A 22,452-nucleotide genomic window follows, 5' to 3' on the forward strand; every position below is an offset into this window, starting at 1 on the left:
GGTAACATCCTCATAGATTTACTAAGTATGAGATTTTAGAACATTACAGATGCTGATAGCAAGAATTTCTGTAGGAAAAAAAAAACCTGTATCACTGAAAAAATTTAGAAAGTTACTTTTTTGTTGACAGTGCTACATATCTCTCTGCTAGCAGTGTAAGATGGGTGAATTCCATGTGGAATAGCAGTGTGGAATTCTTTATCTTACATTTTGTTAGAGGATGTTACATGTATTTCACAAATGTTTATCTTTCACTGCTGTGTCTGTGAAGTCAAAGCTACATGTACATGTACAACATAGAGTTCAGAGTTCTTAAAAATTGGTGTTCCATAGAAGGTGCAATAAGTTTTTACTTTCCTAAAACAGTTTTTGCATGCTTTTTCTCTTTTATTTAAGATTTCAAGTTTAATCTTGTAGCGTAAACTAAATTATAATACAGTTTTTATGATTTTCAATTCAGTTAGGCCAAAAAAAATTAATCAATAGTTTCTCAGGCACCGCCGCATCAGGTCAAAAACGGCCGCATTCATCAATTTTATTGACATTGTGAAAAGGGAAATAACTCGATTTTCTATTTTTCCAAGTTGATAAAGAAAATTGAGTTATTTCCCTTTTCATAACAAATAATAGATAGACGTTTTTATTAGATAAACAATATTCTTCTAGTCTGTACAGTTCTTTATTAATTAACTTTTAAAGAAATGTTTAGAATAAAATAATTTAAAGTTGAGTACATTATAATCAGTATATTAAGTGAACAAAAAAGTAAGAATCAGTTAATATCATCATTTTGTTGAACTACTAACATGAAAAAAAGATACCTGCTTTTAAAAAAAAAATAAAAAAAAAAAAACCTGCCTGCCGCATTGAAGTTTGAAATTTTTGGCCTGAGAAACTATTAATTAATTTTTTATTGCCTTATTGAGTAAATTTAACACTTTGAAAGTCAGCATTTCGGCTTTACACGAGAAGCGTCATTGCTTTAACACTAACCAAAAAGACTTGAGCAATGAAGAAAAATTGCTTATTATTTATGAGTGTAGGATAGATAACTTTCACCCTTTGGTATTACATCCCATGTAGTCTCATTCTAGACTACAAAAGTGATCTCTTCTGGTGAAATATATCTATATTACATTCATCAAATAAATGATTCTTTAAATATACCAGTGGTATGCATATCAAAGTAGTTAATTTGCAGTCATTTAAAGAATCCCACTGTTTTTGACAGGTGTGCCCGATATGACCAAGTTCCTGCTGGATGCACCATGACAACAGACCCCAGTGACAGCTGTTGTAGAATCCCTCTCTGTACCCCACAACCAGTATCCACACCAGCACCACAACCTGGTCAGACACAGAGTCCCAACCCCACACCACCCCAGGTCCCCGTAGTTACAGGATCTGTCATTGGAATAGGTCAGTGAAATTTTAGCATTAGAGGAAGCAGTGTATGGTTAGTTTGGAACAAGTTTGTGTCATTTCATTTACACATGTAATAGCTAGACGTCTACATGGACATTCTGAGATTTACTTGCACATTACAAATTTTCAAGGCTTCCTTTCAGACTTAAATCCTATAAAATTTGTTTTAAAAGTTTTGATATACATGTATCTGACAATATGGTTTTGCTTCAGGTGTAACCCCAACACCTAGGCCAGGTCAGACCCCAGTACCCAACCCAGTACCAGTGTGTGTCTACAAAGGTGTGCAATACACACAGGGAAAGAAATGGGATGATGGATGTCAGTACAAGTGTGAATGTATAGATGCCAATGCTGGAAAGTACAAGTGCACTAAGAGGTAAATGTACATGTAAAACTGAAAAGTAATGCTAAACTATACACTATATATTAATAATTATCCAATTGCAAATCTTGAATGTGTAAAATTTTGAGAAAATAATTGTAATGAAATTAAGTGAAATGAAACTCCTTCAACTTTAAGGTGTGGAGAGTTTCCAAGCCTGCCTGCTCAGTGTTCCCTGATCAATGATCCCAAAGACCAGTGCTGCAGAGTACCCTTCTGTCAGCCTACACCAGTCAGTACTCCTGCACCAAACCCCATGGTCAACCCAAATCCAAACCCTAATCCTAATCCAGGAACCACCGTAGCCCCAGGAGTAAATCCCACACTGGCACCCAACCCTAACCCCAACCCAACAGGACCAACACCAGTACCTCAACCTAAAAGTAAGTCAAGTTGAAGATTAGTTTTGGATTCCCATTTAGAAGGAAGTTTGTATCTTATCTTGCTGTTACATTTGTCTGTTTTCATTAAAAATTTGAAAATAATAAAATAACACAATTAAAAATCTGCACATAAAACCTGTAAGTGACTTACTTGTAGACTTAAATTACTTTAAAAAAATTTAATGAGGTACATATAATAGAGCTTCTTCTTCCTTTAACACTGTTTGAAAATGAATACTTGGGTATCTGTGATTGCAGACATTTGTGTGATGAATGGTCGCACCTACACCCAGGGACAGCAATGGTACGATGGCTGTGACAGAATCTGTAGATGTGAGGATGGAAGCACTGGATTCTACAGATGTCAAGACAGGTCTGAAAGTTCCCTTAACTTCACTAAATCTCACTATTTAAAACACTAGAGAATTAACTTTCAGATTGATGGGGATTTACAAATGTACGTGTATTGTTACATCATTAATCGGGAAACCAGATATTATATGTAGATCCATTAAAATCTATGCAATGTTAAGTAATATTAAGTTACATGTAAAACAAACCATTAAAGGAGACATTTACAACATGTAACTCATGAAAAGAATGCACCGGTAGTGTAGATTATTGTTTTTTTTCTTTTGTTTGTTTATTTTTGTTAACATTTTAGAACTAAATAACTCCATAAGTACATGCAATTACATTATTCTATGCATTTTGTGAAAAAATTGCTACAATGTACAGTGCACTTCCTAAATATTATATTTTGGATTTCAGATGTCGCAAATACGACTCTGTTCCACAAAACTGTATCCTTGTGGCAGATCCTAAGGATCCTCAATGCTGTAAGGTTCCCTCTTGTATCCCAGGACCAAATGGTTTCCCCACCCCCACCCCAGGACCTGATGGATCCACTGTTGCCCCACAACTCATCACCGATGTCCCAGTAGGTGTAGTCACAGGATACGCCAAACCAACACCCACAGCCACACCAGCTCCAGTTCCAGTGGGAGGAACAACTGCCAAGCCTATGCCAACACCTGCTCTCCCAGGTTGGTTTTCTTTCAAAAGGTTACTTTACCCTTTGATATCAGAGGATATGCTTAAAAAATACTTCGCAGTAACCAAGAAGAAACTTATTGTTATGTAGGATATTTTTGGTTATTTTGTAGATGTTTGTGTATACAAGGGAGTTCAGTATGCTCAAGGACAGAGATGGCAAGATGGATGCTTGTATAACTGTGTCTGTGAGAATGGAATGACCGGCAAATACAAGTGTACTGAGAGGTTTGTAATTTCACAGAAACATGGAAATTTTATTAAAGTATATAAATTTTCATCAAAAATTTCTTTGGTTAAAATGAATTTAATATATTCAAAGAAGAAAAGGCTTAAAAAATCTCAGTGATCATAACATCCTTACTGTATCACAGATGTGCAGCCTACCCAGCCTTGCCTCCATACTGTAAACTGGTACAGGATCCTAAAGACTACTGCTGTCAACAGCCTTTGTGTAACTACCAGACACAAGCCCCATCTGTTCCTCCATCACTGACCCCCAGCCCTGCCCCAGGACTCCCCACAGTTGCTCCAAATCCTAACTCCACACCAGCACCCAATCCTCTGGGTAAGCAAACAAGTTACAGGGCTTATATATTAGGGATGGCAATCGATTACAGAATTGCTAATCGGTTAACCGCAAGACGTTCCGACCGATTAACCAGTTAATTGTTACGGTATCAAAATGCACGTTTTCTTGACAATTGCTTTTCAAATAGCTCTGTCCATATCTACACAAATAGACCCAAATAAGACGATAGAAGTTAAAACATTCCATTAGTCTTGATTCTGGATCAGAAAACTACAGGTACACATTTTTTTTATTTAAATTTCAATAGACAAGAAAACATTGAGAAAACCATGAAAAAAGCCTTCTTTGATAATTTTCCAGAGCAGATGTCACAAAAGTTCTTTCTGCATTTTCACTATGATAATCAAAACTACATGTGAACTCCATAGCCCTTAATTTACAATGTTTGTTTAATATTTAAATTGGATTGAAAACTGAAAACGACAAACACGCTAATTCACAGTGCTCCGTGATTCAATTATTATCATTAAAGAATTACAGGACAGTCGGAGTAACGACATGGTGTTTTCACAGTAATTAACACTACATAAACTGACCAATTACGCTACGGCCTCAATCTGGAGATTTATAATTACATGTACGTCCAAATTAGATCCGTTAAATCCTAAATGATCATCCTTTGTGCAGAGATTTCTTTTTTTTTTTAAATGATTTTTTTTTAAAAATGTGTTTAATTTAACAAATATTTTATTTTTTTCCAATTAACCGATCACAAATTTTCTAATCGATTGCCATCGATCCGTCCGAGTAATCTGTTAACCGGTTACAAATTGCCATCCCTATTATATATTTATAGTTTTACTTATGATCGCATATTTACTTTTAGTAATGGATCGATCTGTTAGGTTTGGTGCAGTAGAACTTAATAGTTAGCAAATGTTTCCTTCATCAATACAGAACATCAAGAATTGCATGGCAGTATTTATGTGCATGTACAGTCTGTCATTTTATTTTATGAATGTTGATGCACATACATGTATGATGCTTTGCAAATTTTTCACTGAATTGTAAACAGTTATTTTCATAATTATACAACTGTACATATACCACAGAAATGGAGATATTTCAAGCTGCAGTATTTCAAAAAGCTTCATTAATCCACATCTCTGTGTTAGTAAGAGATTTCAACTGATGATCACATTATTTAAAGGTTTTCATTTCAGCTGTATGTGTGTACAAGGGAGTTACCTACCAGCAGGGAGACACCTGGAATGAGGGATGTGTGAAAAGATGTCGCTGTGATGATGCCAGCAAGAATATCTACACTTGCTTTGACAGGTAAATTTATTACCTCCCCCTTGTTTATTCATGCTATTCCTGCTTTTCTGTTTTATTTTTATCTATATTATTTTCTTCAAATGATATCTGATCACGCAAATACTACATGAATTCAGGAAGTTTTGAAGTGTTTGAAATATAAATTACATTCTTCAAATTGTAGATGTTGCTGGCACCATAAAGGTGTTGATTTTTAAGCCAACCAGTACTATTTTTTATTCAGTTCATTTCTTTCTGTGTAAAATGAATTATTTACAGACTTACAAAAGAATCTAATTTGTTTGCTTTCTTTTAGGTGTCCATCCTACAAACTGAACCCAGGCTGTGTAATGACCACAGACCCCAATGACCCCTGCTGTCAAGTACCCTCATGTACAGTGGTACCAACACCACTACCTGTTGTTACACCATCTCCAATGCCAGGATTGAACACTGTTGTGCCAGGAACTGTCCCTACCCCTGTTCCATCAGCCTACCCATCCCCAATCCCCACAGGGCAAGTGGGTACCATTGTAGGAAAACCTCAGAATCCTCCTCTCAGAGGTCAGTAGAATGTTACTGCACTGTAAAAGTAAAGATTTGAGATCACCTGTCAGGGTCCATTAGACTGATTTTAATAAAACTTACCACAAAGCATCCTTGCGTAATGAGGATTTAACCTTGATCTAACACATCTGTAAGAGATAATTAAGAGTTTGTGAAAATATGGTTGGGTCATTTAAAACTTTTCAGAACCACTAAGCAAATAATGACAAGACTTGCCTGTAGGTGGAAGCCTTTTTAAATCTATTGAAGATTTGGATTTGTTTAATTAGTGCCCAGGAATGGCCACCTTAAGGGCACTAAAATTAGTATAGATATTTTACATGTATAAAGAGAAAATCTCTTTTTAAAAAATGATAAATATTTAGATAGAATTTTTAAAAAAGAAAAAAAAAACAGAAGGCTAGAAAAGGACCCCCAGGATTTACACAAATGAAATATATGACATTATTAAAATCTTGTCAAATCTAAAGGGCTACAAATTATTAAGTAATAAGTGCATCCACAAGTTATGTTCCAAGCAGGTATGGGGCTACAGAAGGGATCCAAAAACATATAAATTTCTCTTTATGATTATATTCATATGCTGTAAGGTAGACCTCTGTGGTGACACATATTTTACAGCATTGTGTGACTACAAGGGAATGAAGTATGCAACTGGACAAAAATGGCAAGATGGTTGTCAGTATGACTGTGAATGTATTGATGGAACAACTGGACAGTACAGATGTACTGAGAAGTATGTGTCCTATAGTATAGATTAGATCATTTCTTTCATATTTCTTTCTACTGTATACTAGAAATTATTCACTGATTTTTTAATGTACATGTATCTGAATATGTTTTTAAAGGTGTCCAAGATATGCCCAGATCCCAAGTTACTGCTACTTGGCACAGGATCCTAAAGAGCCTTGCTGTAAAGTCCCAGTTTGTAATGTTGTTGCCCCCACACCACAACCAGGGGTAACCCCCACCCCAGGAGCAATTAAGACTCCCCTTCCAGGATCCACTTTCCCACCAACACTGATGCCCCCTGTGACTCCAGGACCCTTACCCACACCACCACAACCAAAGAGTGAGTTTTTTTTTAATCTTTTTATCATAGGAAAACAATTAACATCGTAAAGTGTTGATTTTTCATGTATTTTGAGGAATGTTTTTTAGTTTGGTGTCCTTATTTATAGACAACATCCTTGAATATTAGTTTGTTAAAAGTAATAAGCGTAAAAAGTATCTGTATAGAAAAATATTACAAACATATATATATATTTGAACATTGTAGATGTGTGCATCATGAATGGCAAATCCTACACACAAGGACAACAGTGGGATGATGGATGTAAACAGATTTGTGTTTGTGATGATGGAACAACCGGACACTACACTTGCAGATCAAGGTAGTGCTATAGCACATAACTTTTCCAGTTATACATGTATATGTATGTATTATTTAATCCTACAATTATTATCAGTGATGTAAAAATTGGAACTATTCTGAATTTCAAATTTTGTTTCAGATGTGCTCAGTATCCTAACATTGCACCAACTTGCATCATGGTTCCAGATCCCAATGATCCCAAATGTTGCCAGATTCCACAGTGTGACCAGACCAACCCCAACCAGCCATCTGGAGTCACGGGCAGCATAACTGGCACCAATCCCCCAACACCACTACCAAATGTCACTCCAACTCCCAACCCTAATCCCAATCCCAATCCCAATGTCAATCCTACACCAAATCCTTATCCAAATCCAACACCCTACCCAGGAGGCACCTACCCACCCTATCTGATTCCATCAGTCAGACCCAATGTGACACCAGTCCCAGGAACACAGACCACACAGGCACCTGTCGTGACTCCTCAGCCTAGTAAGTGTAGAGACCTTTCATAGCCTTGACCCAAGTCAGTCGGGTGATCTATTGCTATGGGTTCCTATCTTCCATTGTTTGGAGACTTTATACATTTGCAGCTTCTTCTCAGTAATAGACCAACAAATTTTAACTAATTTAAGTATGTATTATCTGTTAATCCTGGGGAACAAAAATTATGGTTTGAAGATTGGGGATAGAGAGAGAGAGAGAGACCTCAGCCAAATTTGTATGATTATAGTCATTAAATTATCACTATCAAAAATGTATCATTCCACTTGGGTTGGTCATATATTGAAAGTTTGTGTTGGGATTAACTGGATTATGCATTAGATTTAAAATGCCCCATATGTTTAAGAATCTGCACTCCTGAGGATCTAGGAGACAAGCTTCATGCAGTGTGATGATGAACACAACATCTTCACAAAATAAATATACTGTGAAATCATCATTGTTTGGAGGTGACCAGTGTTTGTGGATTTTGTGGGTCACCATTCCCCATCAATTTACATCCCCATGATCTAAAACTTTGTCATATTGTTTAAATAAATTTTTCAACTATACTAGTAACCCACGAAATAATGTCCTATGATACCAGTAAATTTTGTTTGCCCACAAACATCAACCCCCACAAATTAAAATGATTCCCCAGTATCTCACTTGAGTCCAAAATTCAAGTCCCAGATGGGGCTGAGTTGGTCTTAGGATAAGAGATTTATGATACTTAGGTGACTATAAAAGGCCATGAGCCTCTTGTTCTACTAAAAATTTATTTTGGAGGATAACATGATTTTTTTTTATTGTCAGAGGTATGCATATACAAGGGCAAGGCCTACACTCAGGGACAGAAATGGAGAGATGGATGTGACTACAACTGTGAATGTCTGGATGGAATGACTGGCAAATATGTGTGCACAGAAATGTAAGTTTGTTTTACAACCTGTTATTTTTTTTTCAGCACATTTTTTTTTATAACATCTGTTGTTTTGATACCTAGATGCAAGTATCAACTTGAAAAAAAAAATGTTAAATTCACTGAATGTTGATGTTGAATACAGATTACAAATGAATTTAAATTCCTATCCTACAGCTGTCCCCGGTACCCCAATCTGCCTGTGGGATGTGTCATGGTCAATGACCCAGCCAATCCATGCTGTAAGAAGCCAGACTGCAGTAACCCAACTCCTGTGCCAGTTCTGACCCCAAGTCCGAAACCAGGATTCAGCCCCACACCAGCCCCCATGAACACACCCACACCAAGTATGTTGTATTTAATAAGACTGTAAACATGGATAGACACTGGACTTAAGTGAACTACATGTATTTGGTTTGATTGTCATAAAGTGTTAAGTATTCTTCATGGGAAATGAATACTACTGTTATGTTGTTAGATATATGTATGTATGTATGTATGTATATATATATATATATATATATATATATATATATATATATATATATATATATATATATATATATATATATATATATATATATATATCTCTATTACATATTACATCATATGCCGCAAGCAGGTTTTTCCTTCTTTTCCATATGTGCAAGTAGTTTATTTGAAATAATACTAATTTGAAAGGCTTTAAAAGGAGACAGTAAGATATAGGAGAATGTGTATTCCATAGGCATTATCAATATCAATTTGAAATTAGTTGCAGTGTTAAAGTTTGCTGTGTTTTTGTCTAATTAAAGAAACTGTGAATAGTTTTTCTGCTAAAATTGTATTAAAATTCCCATGCTAAGTTGTGAAAGGAAATCTAAGTGGCCTTATGCTTATCTGAAGTAATCCACGATACATTTCCCTTATTCTTTTTTTCCTTTATATTCTGACAAACTTCAGTATAATAGTAGCAATATTGGTGATGTACTTGATGTAGAAAGCCCATATAGCATGTGAGAGACTGATCTTGCTTGATTTGAATCATCTTTTTCTATAGGTTTCTGTGTCTACAATGGAATCCCCTACCAGGAAGGCAAGACATTTGAGGATGGCTGTGACAAGATCTGTACCTGTGAGAATGGCATGTCTGGTCATGTGACATGTAAAGACAGGTGTGTTATGTTTTCTTATTTTTGGAGTACATACTTATATCTAAATCATTATATGTAAAACCATTACCATACTTACAGGTTAGGTCAAATTATGTGTCTGTAGTCAAATATCATGAAACTAACAAAACTTTGTTAATGTTAAAAAAAAACAACAAATACCTCTTGTACACTTAAAAGCAATATTTATCTCTTGTGATTTTTTTTTATCACCCATATGATTTATGAGGTATAAAGTTATATTAAAATGTTTATTAGATACAATATATCTCAATATGCTGTTTTAATAGATGCCCAACATTCCCGCCACTGAAGGCTGGCTGTAAGATGGTGACAGACCCCAATGACAAGTGTTGTCAGACACCAAGCTGTGTTGACCCCACTACCCTAGTCCCATACAGCCCAGGTGGTACCATCAATGGTGGGAATGTTCCCCCTCAACCTGGCTCCCCTGTTACTGGTGGCAGAAGTAAGAAGGGGCTTTTGTTGTACCAAAACTGTGTATCAATAAATAAGAAATTAACAAATCTGATAAAGTAATTTGATGATCATGAATTCTGATAACTTTAGCATTCCAAAAGTATATAAACTAACTATTATTTGTAACAACTTTAATTCATGATTAGTCAGTTTGAAGTCCATTTGCCACATTTATTTTTGTGACTGAAGAAATATTTTACACGTTAATAAATACGTGTAAATGGAATTCATGAATGAATGAAGGTTGCAAAACTCATGGATATTTCTCTCGGGTTTACAGTAATTCTTGATGGAGTAGTTTTGAGTCTGTTTTTTTTTTTTTTTTTTTTTTGTAAAGCATCATTATTTGTTGATTTGTAGATGTGTGTGTATACAATGGAAAGGTTTATACCCAAGGACAACAGTGGGATGATGGATGTACCTACCACTGCGTGTGTCTGGACTCCAGCACCGGTCACTACCAGTGTACAGAGAAGTAAGTTCTGCTTTTATGATGTATAATTATAGTATGATATCAGAACTGATTTTAAAGAGGATCCATACTTAATAATTGAATATGACTTGGCCATTTCAACATGGGCATGAAGTAATACAATTTATTGTATTTTCTGATAGGCTTTTTAATGTAAAATCAATCTTCATAGATTTTACCTTTTGTTAGTACCAAAATATAGGCAGTGTTTTGTACACAAGAACATACATGCAGGTCTTTCAAAATTTGCCAGTACTCGGTACTTTTGTCTGGCTGAAATCATGATTGTACCAGCCAAAATATTTGTTAGAGAAAAAATTGATAACATTATTAATTAAAATCACTTTTAGAAGGTACCTCCTAATTATGTTTAAGTACCACCTGTTTCTAATCTTTTTGAAAGCCCTGTATATGTACATGTAGATTCAATATTAAAGACAGTTTTATGTCTTAACAGATGCAACAGAGTTCCACAGTTACCATCTTACTGCACAATGGTGAATGATCCCAATAACCAATGTTGTCAGATGCCCTACTGCCAGAACCCCAACCCAACACCTAACCCCACTCCTTCACCAAATGGTTCCCCCACACTTGTAAGTGGTACACTGCCACAGCAAAAAAATAAATGTTCAGTCTTCATCCTCCACATTTGATGGGAATCATTTGGACTTCTGAAAATAAATTTTGAGGAGAATTCTGAAAATGCTAAATTTAAATTTATTACAAATATTTTTTTTATTTTTCAAAGGTGTATTTAAATAAGATGTGGAATATTGCATCATTGTATGAATGCCTGTTTTAGAGCTGAATTTTTTTTCATTAATAGGTACCAAGCCCAGGACCAAACCAGAACCCTACACCAGCTCCCAAGCCTAAAGGTTTATATATTGTTACTTCTTAGTGAGCATTGTTACATAAAAAAAACTCAGTATTAGTGATTATGAAAGTAAAATGTTTTTTCAAGTGCCATTGATTTTATTAAGAAAAAAATGAAATGTAACAGTTTTAAATAAGTTTGTGTTTTGATGTTGCAGATGTGTGTGTATTTAAGAACAGCCAGTACTACAAACAGGACCAGCAGTGGTATGATGGATGTAATGCTGTGTGTCGATGTGAGAATGCAGCCACAGGCTATTACAGATGCCAGGAAAGGTAAGTTTTAGGTGTTTTGTCTGGAATCTAGTCCTCTTTATGTTGATAGTAGTCTACTGTGATCCAAGAAAATCACAGTGTTTGTGTGAAGATTTTTGTAGGGTAGTGAGAGTTAAGAAAACTTTTCGGTTCACTTCAGGATTTTGAATGTCACTTTAATTTTCTTTAATTAAAAAAAATTGTTTGGTTTATAATTTCTGTAATACTATATAATTAATGCTTTTCACAAGCAAAACTGCACCAATTTTATGAATTAAGACCAGTATAAAGTAAATTTTCAAATAAATTTGAGTTAATTTGTGGCAGGTTAAGTTAATTGTTTGTTCATTGTTTCAGATGTGCAAGATACACCAGCGTACCATCTGAGTGTACTCTGGTTCCTGACCCCAAAGACCCTTCATGTTGTCAAGTACCTAAATGCCCAGTAAAGCCCACAGCTGGCCCAGTGCCCACACCAGGATTTGTACCCACACCTATCACTGTTAAGCCAGGAGTACTGACTGGTCTTGCTCCTGTGCCCACAAATCAACCCACCCCTGCCCCAGCCCCTGGTCAGACACCTGGACCAACTCTTGCTCCACCTCTGCCCAAATCTGGTATGTTGATTCCCAACATTTGTTTTTGCACAATTATGGCATTTCATAAATTATGAATTTGTCCTGATGAGGAATATACATATAGCATATTATATTTAATTATAACAGGATGTTACTACAAGGGTGTGGTTTACAACAAGGGAGTGACCTGGTCTGATGGCTGTCAGTATGACTGTGTATGCTTGGATGATATGACAGGACAGTACAAGTGTACTGAAAAGTAAGCTTTTCTTTCAAATGCTGTTTTCAAACCTATCCCAAGCTCTGAAAATATTCAGAATACATCTACATTTCATGTAATTCATTTCTCTTTGTATGAATTGAATTGATACGGGTCACGCTGTGTTTAAATTAAATGCTTAATTTCTTAGGTGCACCAAATATCCCAACCTGGATAGTCACTGTGTTTTGATTCAGGACCCACAAAACCCATGCTGCCAGAAGCCTTACTGTGACTTTGTCAACCCTACACCATTCCCTAATGGCATCCCCACTCCACAGCCTATCATGACCCCATCACCAATGCCAGGTAATCCCTCAGTGGCCCCCAACACTGTACCAACACCGGCCCCAAATCCCACTAGAGCCCCACCACCAGGATACTGTGTGTACAAGGGTGTCTTCTACACTCAGGGCCAGACCTGGAACGATGGCTGTGACAAGACTTGCCAGTGTGATGATGTGACAACTGGATACATCTCCTGTCATCCAAGGTTTCTTTTTTTGTTTTGTTTTGTTTTTTTTTCCATGAAAGTTGGCCCCTGAGAATTATTCCACTGTGTCAGTTGGTTTATTTCTCACAGATAATTTCTGATCAAAATAGCATTCCTATGCCTGAATGTTATATACATGTATATAATGCATGGTGCTTTAATAGTACTGTGAAAGAGGTCATTTTTGTATTTAAGAGTAGGCATCAGGTACATGTAGCTTTTGTAAGGAAAGAATTGACTGACTAGATATCCCAATTTCCTTCATTATTTGTAGATGTCGTACCTACCCAAGTGTTCCAGCTGGTTGTGTCCTAAGGACAGATCCTAAAGACAGTTGCTGTGTGGCCCCAGACTGCAACAAGCCCAATGCTTTGAACCCAACACCTCAACCTACTCCCACACCAGGACCTGGTGGCATAACACTGAACCCTCAGGTGAACCCCAGCACTAGTGGAGTCATGATCTACCCCTCACCGGTCCCCACTGGAAGCTTTATAGGAACTGGTATCAACCCAGGAACCAGTGGTTCAGGCTTCCCAGGATCTATCATAACTGGAACTTCAAGTAAGTTTGTTTACTCTTTTATTCTCTGATTGTTTAGTGTACATATATTCTGGGTGAAAAGAGAGAAAGATTTGATAAGAGTGTCATAGAAGGATGTAACATAAATAAAACTGTGAGCTAGTGTTAGATGTACATGTATATACAAGTCCTTGAAAAGCAAATATGGATGCCAGCATTTCTGAAGAATATCAAGATCACAGGATTCTAAAATTTTTTGCTGTTTATTGAATTTTATAACTTTATTTTTTTTAACCATTAACTTTTTTTTGCAGGGGCCTGTATTTACAAGGGTGTGGCCTACAACCAAGGAGATAAATGGGAGGATAACTGCCAATACAAGTGTGAGTGTATCGATGCCAACCGAGGACAATACAAATGTACAGACAGGTACATGAATCTGTTATATCCATCTCTGTGTTCTTAAAGGAACCAACCTGTATGCAGATTAATCTTCATAACATAACCTTCATTGATTGTGAGATTTGAACATTGACCTGAAAATCAAATAATTGCAGCGTTTGAGGATTTTACATTTTTTTTGCTGCATTTTAAGTTATAAACTCTTGGGGAAGGGGGTGGGTTAGAAGAAAAGGTGATAGCAAAAGTAGTAATTACAGCCATTATAGCCTTTCATTTAATGAATATTTTTTCTGGACAGATGCTACACATACCCACCACTTCCACCACAGTGCAGCTATGAGCGTGATCCCAATGATGCCTGCTGTCAGAGAGCCAAATGTTCACCTTACATACCAACCTACAATCCAACAGTTGGTCCAAACACAGCACCTGTTGTCACACCCTCACTTGCACCTAATACACCTGTTGTTATCAACCCTGGCACTACCAAACCTATTGGTGGCTCACAGCCCACTGGACCAGTTATCATCAATCCCAACACCAACACACCTTCTACAGGATCTAAAACCACTCCCAACCCCATTGTTATTAATCCTGGCAGTAATACTCCAAGTAGTGGCTCTAACACAACACCAAAACCTTCAAGTAAGGGGAAAAAACAGAATTTATTTTATTTTTATCACTTTAAATACTATAAAACTCTCTAAAAAAATAAGTTCTGATGTAAAACATCCTGAATACTTTTACATGTAATTACGTGTTACAAAATAACTGAAAAAGTACATGTATAAAGCAGGTTGATACCTAACTTTGCAGGAGGAGCTTGTAACTCTCATTACCAGGACACTATACATATTGATTTTTTTGTTGCTGTTGGTATAATGCATATAGCTTGATATACAATGTTTTGTAGACATGTGCTTGTACAAGGGAGGCCTTCATCCACAAGGATCTAACTGGCAGGATGGCTGTGATTACACTTGTTATTGTGTGGATGCTATGTCCAACAGCTACAGATGTCAGGCCAGGTCTGTCATAGACAAACAAACAAATGGGCTAATAACAAAAATAAATATAGCATTGGAAGTTTACAGAGTCCTTATGACTGTGACAGAATTTATGGTTAAAGGCTGAAACTAAACATTTTTAAAATGTTTATTGGTACAAATAGGGGATAATTAGGCACTTTGAACATGTTACACAGATGTATTAAGTGCATCTCCAAACATACTTGTGCACATGCAGTTCTTTTTACAAAAAAAAAAAAATTACTCATGATTAAGTACATATACAAGTGTAGCTCCAGTAATGAATATTTCTGAATTTCTGATGCCAAGTGCTTGCGAAGCTTGACCTAATGCATTAGAGCGTATCTTATTGTTTTATCATGCAAATTATTTTGTTTACAGGTGTAAGACTTACTCCTCCATCCCATCCTACTGCCACCTGATCCCAGATCCCGCAGACCAATGTTGTGAGAAGGTGGAATGCACTGCTCCCAATGGTCAGGTCCTGACCCCACAGATCCCAAGTGGACCCACAGTTTCCCCAACTCTGGCCCCCAGCATTCAGCATGTGATCCCTGTAGGAACCCATCAAGTCTTCACAGGATCAGGACAGCCTAATTTCCCTATTGGTGGAGCCCCTGGAACCTCTGGAAGTAGAAGTAATCAATCTATTAATAATAATCCTGAGGATGCACAATTTAAAAAGTTTTTTTTTTATTTCAATTGAAATTTTAGAAAATGGCCATGAACAAAGAAGGGGATTTAATGCTTTAAATTCTAAGTTGTTAATGAATGGATCCAGAAAAAATTTCTAATTTCACCCATTTTTTTTCTTAAAAGGTGGCTGTGTGTACAAGAGCACAGTTTACCACCAAGGACAGTCCTGGGATGATGGTTGTAAATATGTCTGCAGCTGTGAAGATGAAGCCACAGGTCTTTACAAATGTACATCTAAGTAAGTTCTTTTTGCTCAGTCTGTTGTTATGTACATATGAAATGAAATCCAAAAGGTACTAATCAGAAAAATTGCATTTTAGAAAGGGTAAAACTGCTGTCATTTAAGAAATTTTATAAAAAATAATTGTTTGTAACAACATCTGAAAATTTGTAATAATGCTTTATTCAAAGAACATGAAGGAAAAAAAGTTAGTCTATTCATAAAAAGATGTTCAAAATTTAGAGATGTTAAAGTTGGAGTTACCAGTAAATCTTTGATTTTTTAGTTAGTCTTTTCATAAATAGATGTTCAATTTTATTTAGAGATGTTAAAGTTGGAGTTACCAGTAAATTTTGGATTCTATAATTGGATATAACACCCATTTTTCCAACAGGTGCCCCACTTACCCACCCCTGCCCAGCTATTGTAGTTTTGTTAATGTACCTGGACAATGCTGCCCCACTCTGAGCTGTAACAGTCCTGACTTTGGCAAATACAACCCTGCTCCCCAGCTGTACCCCACACCAGCTCCCTCTATTCAACCCTCACTGGTACCCCATGTCATCAACCCAGGATACAACCCAGGAACCAGTGGCAGCAGCCATGTAGTACCTGGCACAGTGGCAACAGGATTCACTGGAAATAGAAACGGTATGGAATGATGCTGCATAGCAAGTTGTATGCTTTGATGTACACAACTAATATATTCTGTGCATAGATCTGCATATATTTCTTATATAACATACCCATAAAGAGTACGCTATCTAAATTTTTGAAACAAAATAAATGATTTTTTTTTTTTTCAGGTTTGTGTATCTACAAAAATAAACTGTACAATCAGGGTGACAAATGGGATGATGGATGTGAATATTCTTGTGAATGTAAAGATGGAAACAGTGGATACTACGAGTGTACACCTAAGTGAGTTTTGGTAAAACTATGTTTTATATTGAAATTGAGGAAGGAAAGAAATGTATAACAATGAAACCAAGAGGTATCTCAGTTTAAGATTTCAAATGCCTTGAAATTCTGAATTGATGAATCTTAAAGCTGAGGTCAAGACTGATGAACAGATTAGCAAATCCAGACTGGAAATGCAAGTGTTTACTTCTCAATTGTGAAGCTAATAAGTAAATTATATTTACGATCAGATGCCCGAACTACAACCTACCTGCAAACTGTTATCTCATGCGAGCTGGAGGAGACTGCTGCCCACAGCCCATGTGTAGAAATACAGATGGCAGCACTGTCAACCCTCTGACCTCTCCTGGTTCACAGTACCCCGTGTATGGAACCTACCCCGGAGGCTTCACAGGATTCAGACCTGGATATGTTCAACCTTCCCTCTCAGGCACATCATTCACAAACCACTCCAGTAAGTTTATTTATGTTTGGCCACAAGAATTACAATGTCTGCACATCTGTCTATGAAAATTGATTTTATAGAAATGGGGGAGGGGGTATTTGGCAGATAATATAGAAGTCAGAAAGAGTGAATAAAACAAATCTTAGTAACTATAACAATGTTGTGTTGGATTTCAATTGTTGCATTTTGTGGCTGTTAGAATTAAGAATTTGTGCTGTCAGCGAAACAGTTGTGCGTACTGTGTGTAAATTTAAGAATGTGTCCATTAACATTACCAGAATTAAGAATAATTCTGAAAGTATGCATTAATGCAGGATTTTACCTCTAATGCAGAAATTTAAAAGGAATTGAGTAAAGAGAGAAAATGAGATCTTTTAATTATATATCAAACTTTATCTCAAGATAACATTGGAAGTGGTTTTCATTTGGATTAGAATGACTGGACTGTAATTTTGTTGGTTCCTAGATGTGTGTATCTACAAGGGATCAGTGTACAGACAAGGTAACACATGGGAGGATGGATGTGACTTCACCTGCACCTGTGTGGACGAGTCCAGAGGAATATACCAGTGCACTGCCAGGTAACCATTCTCAAATTTCATACCAGATTATAAGCTCTGAACAAGATTTTTCAGTGAAATTGAAGATAACCCATATGTCTTGTCTATATCGGAGAAGTTATTTAAGTAGTTGTTTTCTTTTTTAAGAAATTACTTGGCTAGCATATCATATTTTGATGAACTTATTAATAAGCTGTTTATATTTTGAGAATCAAATAGAAGTACAAATATTAATTCGTATAATCTTAAATGAATTTGTTAAAATGCATGCAGTCATTTTTAGCTCACCTGAGCCGAAGGCTCAAGTGAGCTTTTCTGATCACATTTTGTCTGTAGTCCGTCTGTCTGTCCGTCTGTAAACTTTTCACATTTTCGACTTCTTCTCCAGAACCACTGGGCCAATTTCAACCAAACTTGCCACAAAGTATCCTTGGGTAAAGGGGATTCAAGTTTGTTCAAATGAAGGGCCACTCCTTCTTCCAAGGGGAGATAATTAAGAATTTGTGAAAAATTAATGGCATCATTAAAAAATCTTCTTCTCAAGAACCACTGTGCTTGAAAATATGAAACTTATGTGGAAGCATCCTCAGGTAGTGTAGATTCAAATTTGTTCAAATCATGACCCCTGGGGGTCAGGTGGGGCCACAATGGGGGATCAAAGTTTTACATAGGAATATATAGGAAAAATCTTTAAAAATCTTCTTCTCAAGAACAGCAAAGCCATGATTGGTCATATTTATATGGTAGCATCCTCAGATAGTGTAGATTCAAGTTTGTTCAAATCATGACCCCCGGGGGTCGGGTGGGGCCACAATGGGCGATCAAAGTTTTACATAGGAATATATAGGAAAAATCTTTAAAAATCTTCTTCTCAAGAACAGCAAAGCCATGATTGGTCATATTTATATGGTAGCATCCTCAGATAGTGTAGATTCAAGTTTGTTCAAATCATGACCCCCGGGGGTCGGGTGGGGCCACAATGGGCGATCAAAGTTTTATATAGGAATATATAGGAAAAATCTTTAAAAATCTTCTTCTCAAGAACAGCAAAGCCATGATTGGTCATATTTAAATGGAAGCATCCTCAGATAGTGTAGATTCAAGTTTGTTCAAATCATGACCCCCGGGGGTCGGATGGGGCCACAATGGGCGATCAAATTTTTACATAGGAATATATAGGAAAAATCTTTAAAAATCTTCTTCTCATGAACAGCAAAGCCATGATTGGTCATATTTATATGGAAGCATCCTCAGATAGTGTACATTCAAATTTTTTCAACTCATGACCCCCGGGGGTCGGATGGGGCCATAATGGGCGATCAAAGTTTTACATAGGAATATATAGGAAAAATCTTTAAAAACCTTCTTCTCAAGAACAGCAAAGCCATGATTGGTCACATTTACATGATAGCATCCTCAGGTAGTGAAGATTCAAATTTGTTCAGATCATGACCCCCAGGGGTCAGGTGGGGCCACAATGGGCGATCAAAGTTTTACATAGGAATATATAGGAAAAATCTTTAAAAACCTTTTTCTCAAGAACAGCAAAGCCATGATTGGTCATATTTACATGGAAGCATCCTCAGGTAGTGTAGATTCAAGTTTGTTCAAATCATGACCCCCGGGGGTCGGGTGGGGCCACAATGGGCGATCAAAGTTTTACATAGGAATATATAGGAAAAATCTTTAAAAATCTTCTTCTCAAGAACAGCAAAGCCATGATTGGTCATATTTACATGGAAGCATCCTCAGGTAGTGTAGATTCAAGTTTGTTCAAATCATGACCCCCGGGGGTCGGGTGGGGCCACAATGGGCGATCAAAGTTTTACATAGGAATTTATAGGAAAAATCTTTGAAAATTTTCTTCTCAAGACCAGCAAAGCCTTGATTGGTCATATTTAAATGGAAGCATCCTCAGATAATGTAGATTCAAATTTGTTCAATTCATAACCCCCCCCGGGCCTCTTGTTGACAAAACTTATCATGTGATGCATACAGTGTTTTATAACTCAAATGCACTGGGAGACCTTTTCACTCTATAAACTTTTCACTCTTTATTATAAAATATAATCATTCCATTATCTGACTGATTGTTTCTTTTCACAGATGTAAGACCTACACTTCTCTCCCATCAGTCTGCAGAATGTATGATGTTCCTGGTGAGTGTTGTGCTGAAGTCAGATGTAAAACCACAGACACTTCCCCTACCCCTCCAGTCATTGGTTTCTCCACCCCCAGACCTTACCTGGACCCACTCTGTCATGACACCATTGACAACTGCAAAAACTATCAAAAGGATGTAGCCTGTCATGGAGCCTATGAAACCTGGGCTAGATCTCACTGTAACATGACTTGTGGATTCTGCAGTAAGTAGTGTTGTCTGTATAAATATTGGAAACATGAACAGATCAAGCTTTAATTGCTGGTTTGTTTGCTAACTAAAAGTTGATTTTATTTTCTTGGGGCTTACTCTCTGAAAAAAATTTAAATTACACAGAAATGAATTCATTTCTTTTAATATCTTTTCCCTATTGTGGATCAGAGTTCTGATAAACACAAGAATCTGCGTAATAGACTGAGCAAAATTGTTTTGGATGCAACTTTATTAAAAACTATGCAGGCTCATTAGTTGATGCATCCTTAATAGCAAGAAAAATTGGGTGTTTCAAAAATGGTAGATTTCATATAGTTGTCAGGATTTGTTTGAAATCAGAAACTTATTAAATCAGAGATATCTTAGTAGTCATCTGGAATGTAAATACAATATTTCATGATAAATTGTCTATTGTGATGCATGACAAACTCCGATAGTTGTAAACACAAGGTAGCAATTTTTCATTTTATTTAGAAACTATAATTACTGCCTGTATCCATGTGGCATGACTATCTCATGAATTTCACCCACGGTAGACAAATTTTATTGCATAAAATAAGTCTACTAAATTGAAGTTTTTTTTTTTAATTTCATTGTCATTTGGGGCTCAAATGGGATGCATCAAATTTAGCTGGGACTCAACCTTTGCAAAAACCTTAAGACCAGGAATTCAGTTCACAAAATCATAGTGAAAACCCTGCTAAACCCTGTAAAAAAGATATTTTGTTTTTAAAAAATCCTCTTCTGTTACTAGTATATAAATGATTTAAAGAATATTGTGTACTCAAATTTCATTTTATATTTTTTTAGAAAAATATAGACAGTGTTAAAAACAAACAAAGTTGAAGTTGTCTAGATAACTAGTCGCAAAAACCTAGAAACATTTTGTAAAAAGAATGAAGTAATTCTTAAACTGTATACTTGATGGACCTTTTCAGCCCCATCAGTTGTAGTGCCAACAGTCTGCACTGATAGAATTAACAACTGTGCACAATATGGTAAATCAGTCTGCCAGGGAACTTATCAACCATGGGCCACAGACAACTGTGCCAAATACTGTGGACTTTGTCAGAGTGAGTCAAATCAGAGAGACAACATTTCCAATATGATATTTCATTTAAAAAAAAAGAGGTTTTTTTTTTACCATAGATATCCTAAACATTCACCAAGCATGTTCAAATATAAACCAAAGATATTCAATCCTTCAATAGTTCTTGCATTTAAGCTACCTTTAAAAGCATGAAAAAACAGGTTCATATGATATCTCTCTTCTTGTGTGTATCACTGGGATATTTTATACTGATTGTTCAACTATTTCAGGTTATATCACAAGGATAGAATACCACTATTTTTTGTTATTTTAGCTTCTGGAGGATCCCTAGTAACTGTGTCCCCCACACCAAACACAGGTTGTCAGGATAAGATCAATAACTGCCAGGCTTTTGGAAAGAGTGCATGTACCGGACAGTTTGAACCCTGGGCTCGTGACAACTGTCGTCTCTACTGTGGTTTCTGCAGTAAGTAGGAAACAGTTGCAATTGGATATCTGGTTCATCTAAATCTCTAGCAGTAACTGAAAATTTTTAATTTGTAAAATTCATATGTTTTATTGAAATCATATTCTAAGACTGGAGATTTCATTTGGTTGTTTAAATTTGAGGATTTTTCATGAGCACTCAGTAGATGATAATTTTCAAAATCAGAAGCATTTGTTTGAGTACTTACTGAAATTCAACATCATCTAATTCTACACGTTATATTATTATAGTAGACCATGTGTTGCCCCATTTATGATTTGAATCAGATTTTATTTATGAATATATACTGATTACTTAACAATTTAATAGGTTCCACAGGATCAGTGATCAACTACCAGGTTCTCCCTCCTACAGGTATGTACTGATAATTGTTACAATCAACTAACAAAAATCAGCTCTGTCTTTGGCTCCAGTTCTTACATTAAGGCTGCCATCACAGCGTATGCTATGTTTCGAGGGTATATTGTTGAAATTGTAATCAGATTGTAAAGAAACAGCTGATTTTAGTCAAATTTATATATTGGAGTTGAGATTTGATATGACTTGTTTTTCATATATCTATTATGCGATTTATTATGTACAACTAGATTTGTATGTGTACTTATGAAATTAAACAAAAATGTTTTTAAATGAAAATCAAAACTCTCTACTTCTTCATGTACATGCCAGGATAAATTCTTTTAGTCATAATTTGTTCACATGTAAAAACCTTATATTTTTATTGAAACAATTTGAAT

At 36.1% G+C, this 22,452-nt stretch overlaps 1 protein-coding gene across 1 annotated transcript in view; it reads left to right on the top strand.

The window, feature by feature from the left end:
• LOC133206078 (uncharacterized) overlaps positions 1-22,452 on the top strand; it is a 61,320-nt gene that overhangs the window by 34,815 nt on the left and 4,053 nt on the right. Inside the window, exons 33-71 of the mRNA XM_061342008.1 lie at position 1; positions 1,232-1,419; positions 1,639-1,804; positions 1,949-2,193; positions 2,452-2,566; positions 2,965-3,239; positions 3,360-3,474; positions 3,621-3,814; positions 5,002-5,116; positions 5,412-5,659; positions 6,284-6,398; positions 6,511-6,734; positions 6,942-7,056; positions 7,177-7,529; positions 8,337-8,451; positions 8,620-8,789; positions 9,482-9,596; positions 9,884-10,062; positions 10,434-10,548; positions 11,003-11,141; positions 11,375-11,426; positions 11,583-11,700; positions 12,037-12,296; positions 12,405-12,516; positions 12,668-13,009; positions 13,284-13,540; positions 13,846-13,960; positions 14,232-14,578; positions 14,847-14,961; positions 15,343-15,599; positions 15,781-15,895; positions 16,272-16,528; positions 16,684-16,798; positions 17,029-17,252; positions 17,710-17,824; positions 19,910-20,169; positions 21,116-21,250; positions 21,542-21,694; positions 22,025-22,069. The exon at position 1 is cut by the window's left edge and continues 114 nt beyond it. Coding sequence (XP_061197992.1) covers position 1; positions 1,232-1,419; positions 1,639-1,804; positions 1,949-2,193; positions 2,452-2,566; positions 2,965-3,239; positions 3,360-3,474; positions 3,621-3,814; positions 5,002-5,116; positions 5,412-5,659; positions 6,284-6,398; positions 6,511-6,734; positions 6,942-7,056; positions 7,177-7,529; positions 8,337-8,451; positions 8,620-8,789; positions 9,482-9,596; positions 9,884-10,062; positions 10,434-10,548; positions 11,003-11,141; positions 11,375-11,426; positions 11,583-11,700; positions 12,037-12,296; positions 12,405-12,516; positions 12,668-13,009; positions 13,284-13,540; positions 13,846-13,960; positions 14,232-14,578; positions 14,847-14,961; positions 15,343-15,599; positions 15,781-15,895; positions 16,272-16,528; positions 16,684-16,798; positions 17,029-17,252; positions 17,710-17,824; positions 19,910-20,169; positions 21,116-21,250; positions 21,542-21,694; positions 22,025-22,069 — 6,696 coding nt within the window. The remainder of the gene's footprint in view (positions 2-1,231; positions 1,420-1,638; positions 1,805-1,948; positions 2,194-2,451; positions 2,567-2,964; positions 3,240-3,359; positions 3,475-3,620; positions 3,815-5,001; positions 5,117-5,411; positions 5,660-6,283; positions 6,399-6,510; positions 6,735-6,941; positions 7,057-7,176; positions 7,530-8,336; positions 8,452-8,619; positions 8,790-9,481; positions 9,597-9,883; positions 10,063-10,433; positions 10,549-11,002; positions 11,142-11,374; positions 11,427-11,582; positions 11,701-12,036; positions 12,297-12,404; positions 12,517-12,667; positions 13,010-13,283; positions 13,541-13,845; positions 13,961-14,231; positions 14,579-14,846; positions 14,962-15,342; positions 15,600-15,780; positions 15,896-16,271; positions 16,529-16,683; positions 16,799-17,028; positions 17,253-17,709; positions 17,825-19,909; positions 20,170-21,115; positions 21,251-21,541; positions 21,695-22,024; positions 22,070-22,452) is intronic.

The sequence above is a fragment of the Saccostrea echinata genome, unplaced genomic scaffold (assembly GCF_033153115.1).
Source record: "Saccostrea echinata isolate AGI-Se365-2 ecotype Australia unplaced genomic scaffold, CSIRO_AGI_Sech_v1 ptg000054l, whole genome shotgun sequence".
In the NCBI taxonomy this organism is placed as follows: domain Eukaryota; kingdom Metazoa; phylum Mollusca; class Bivalvia; order Ostreida; family Ostreidae; genus Saccostrea; species Saccostrea echinata.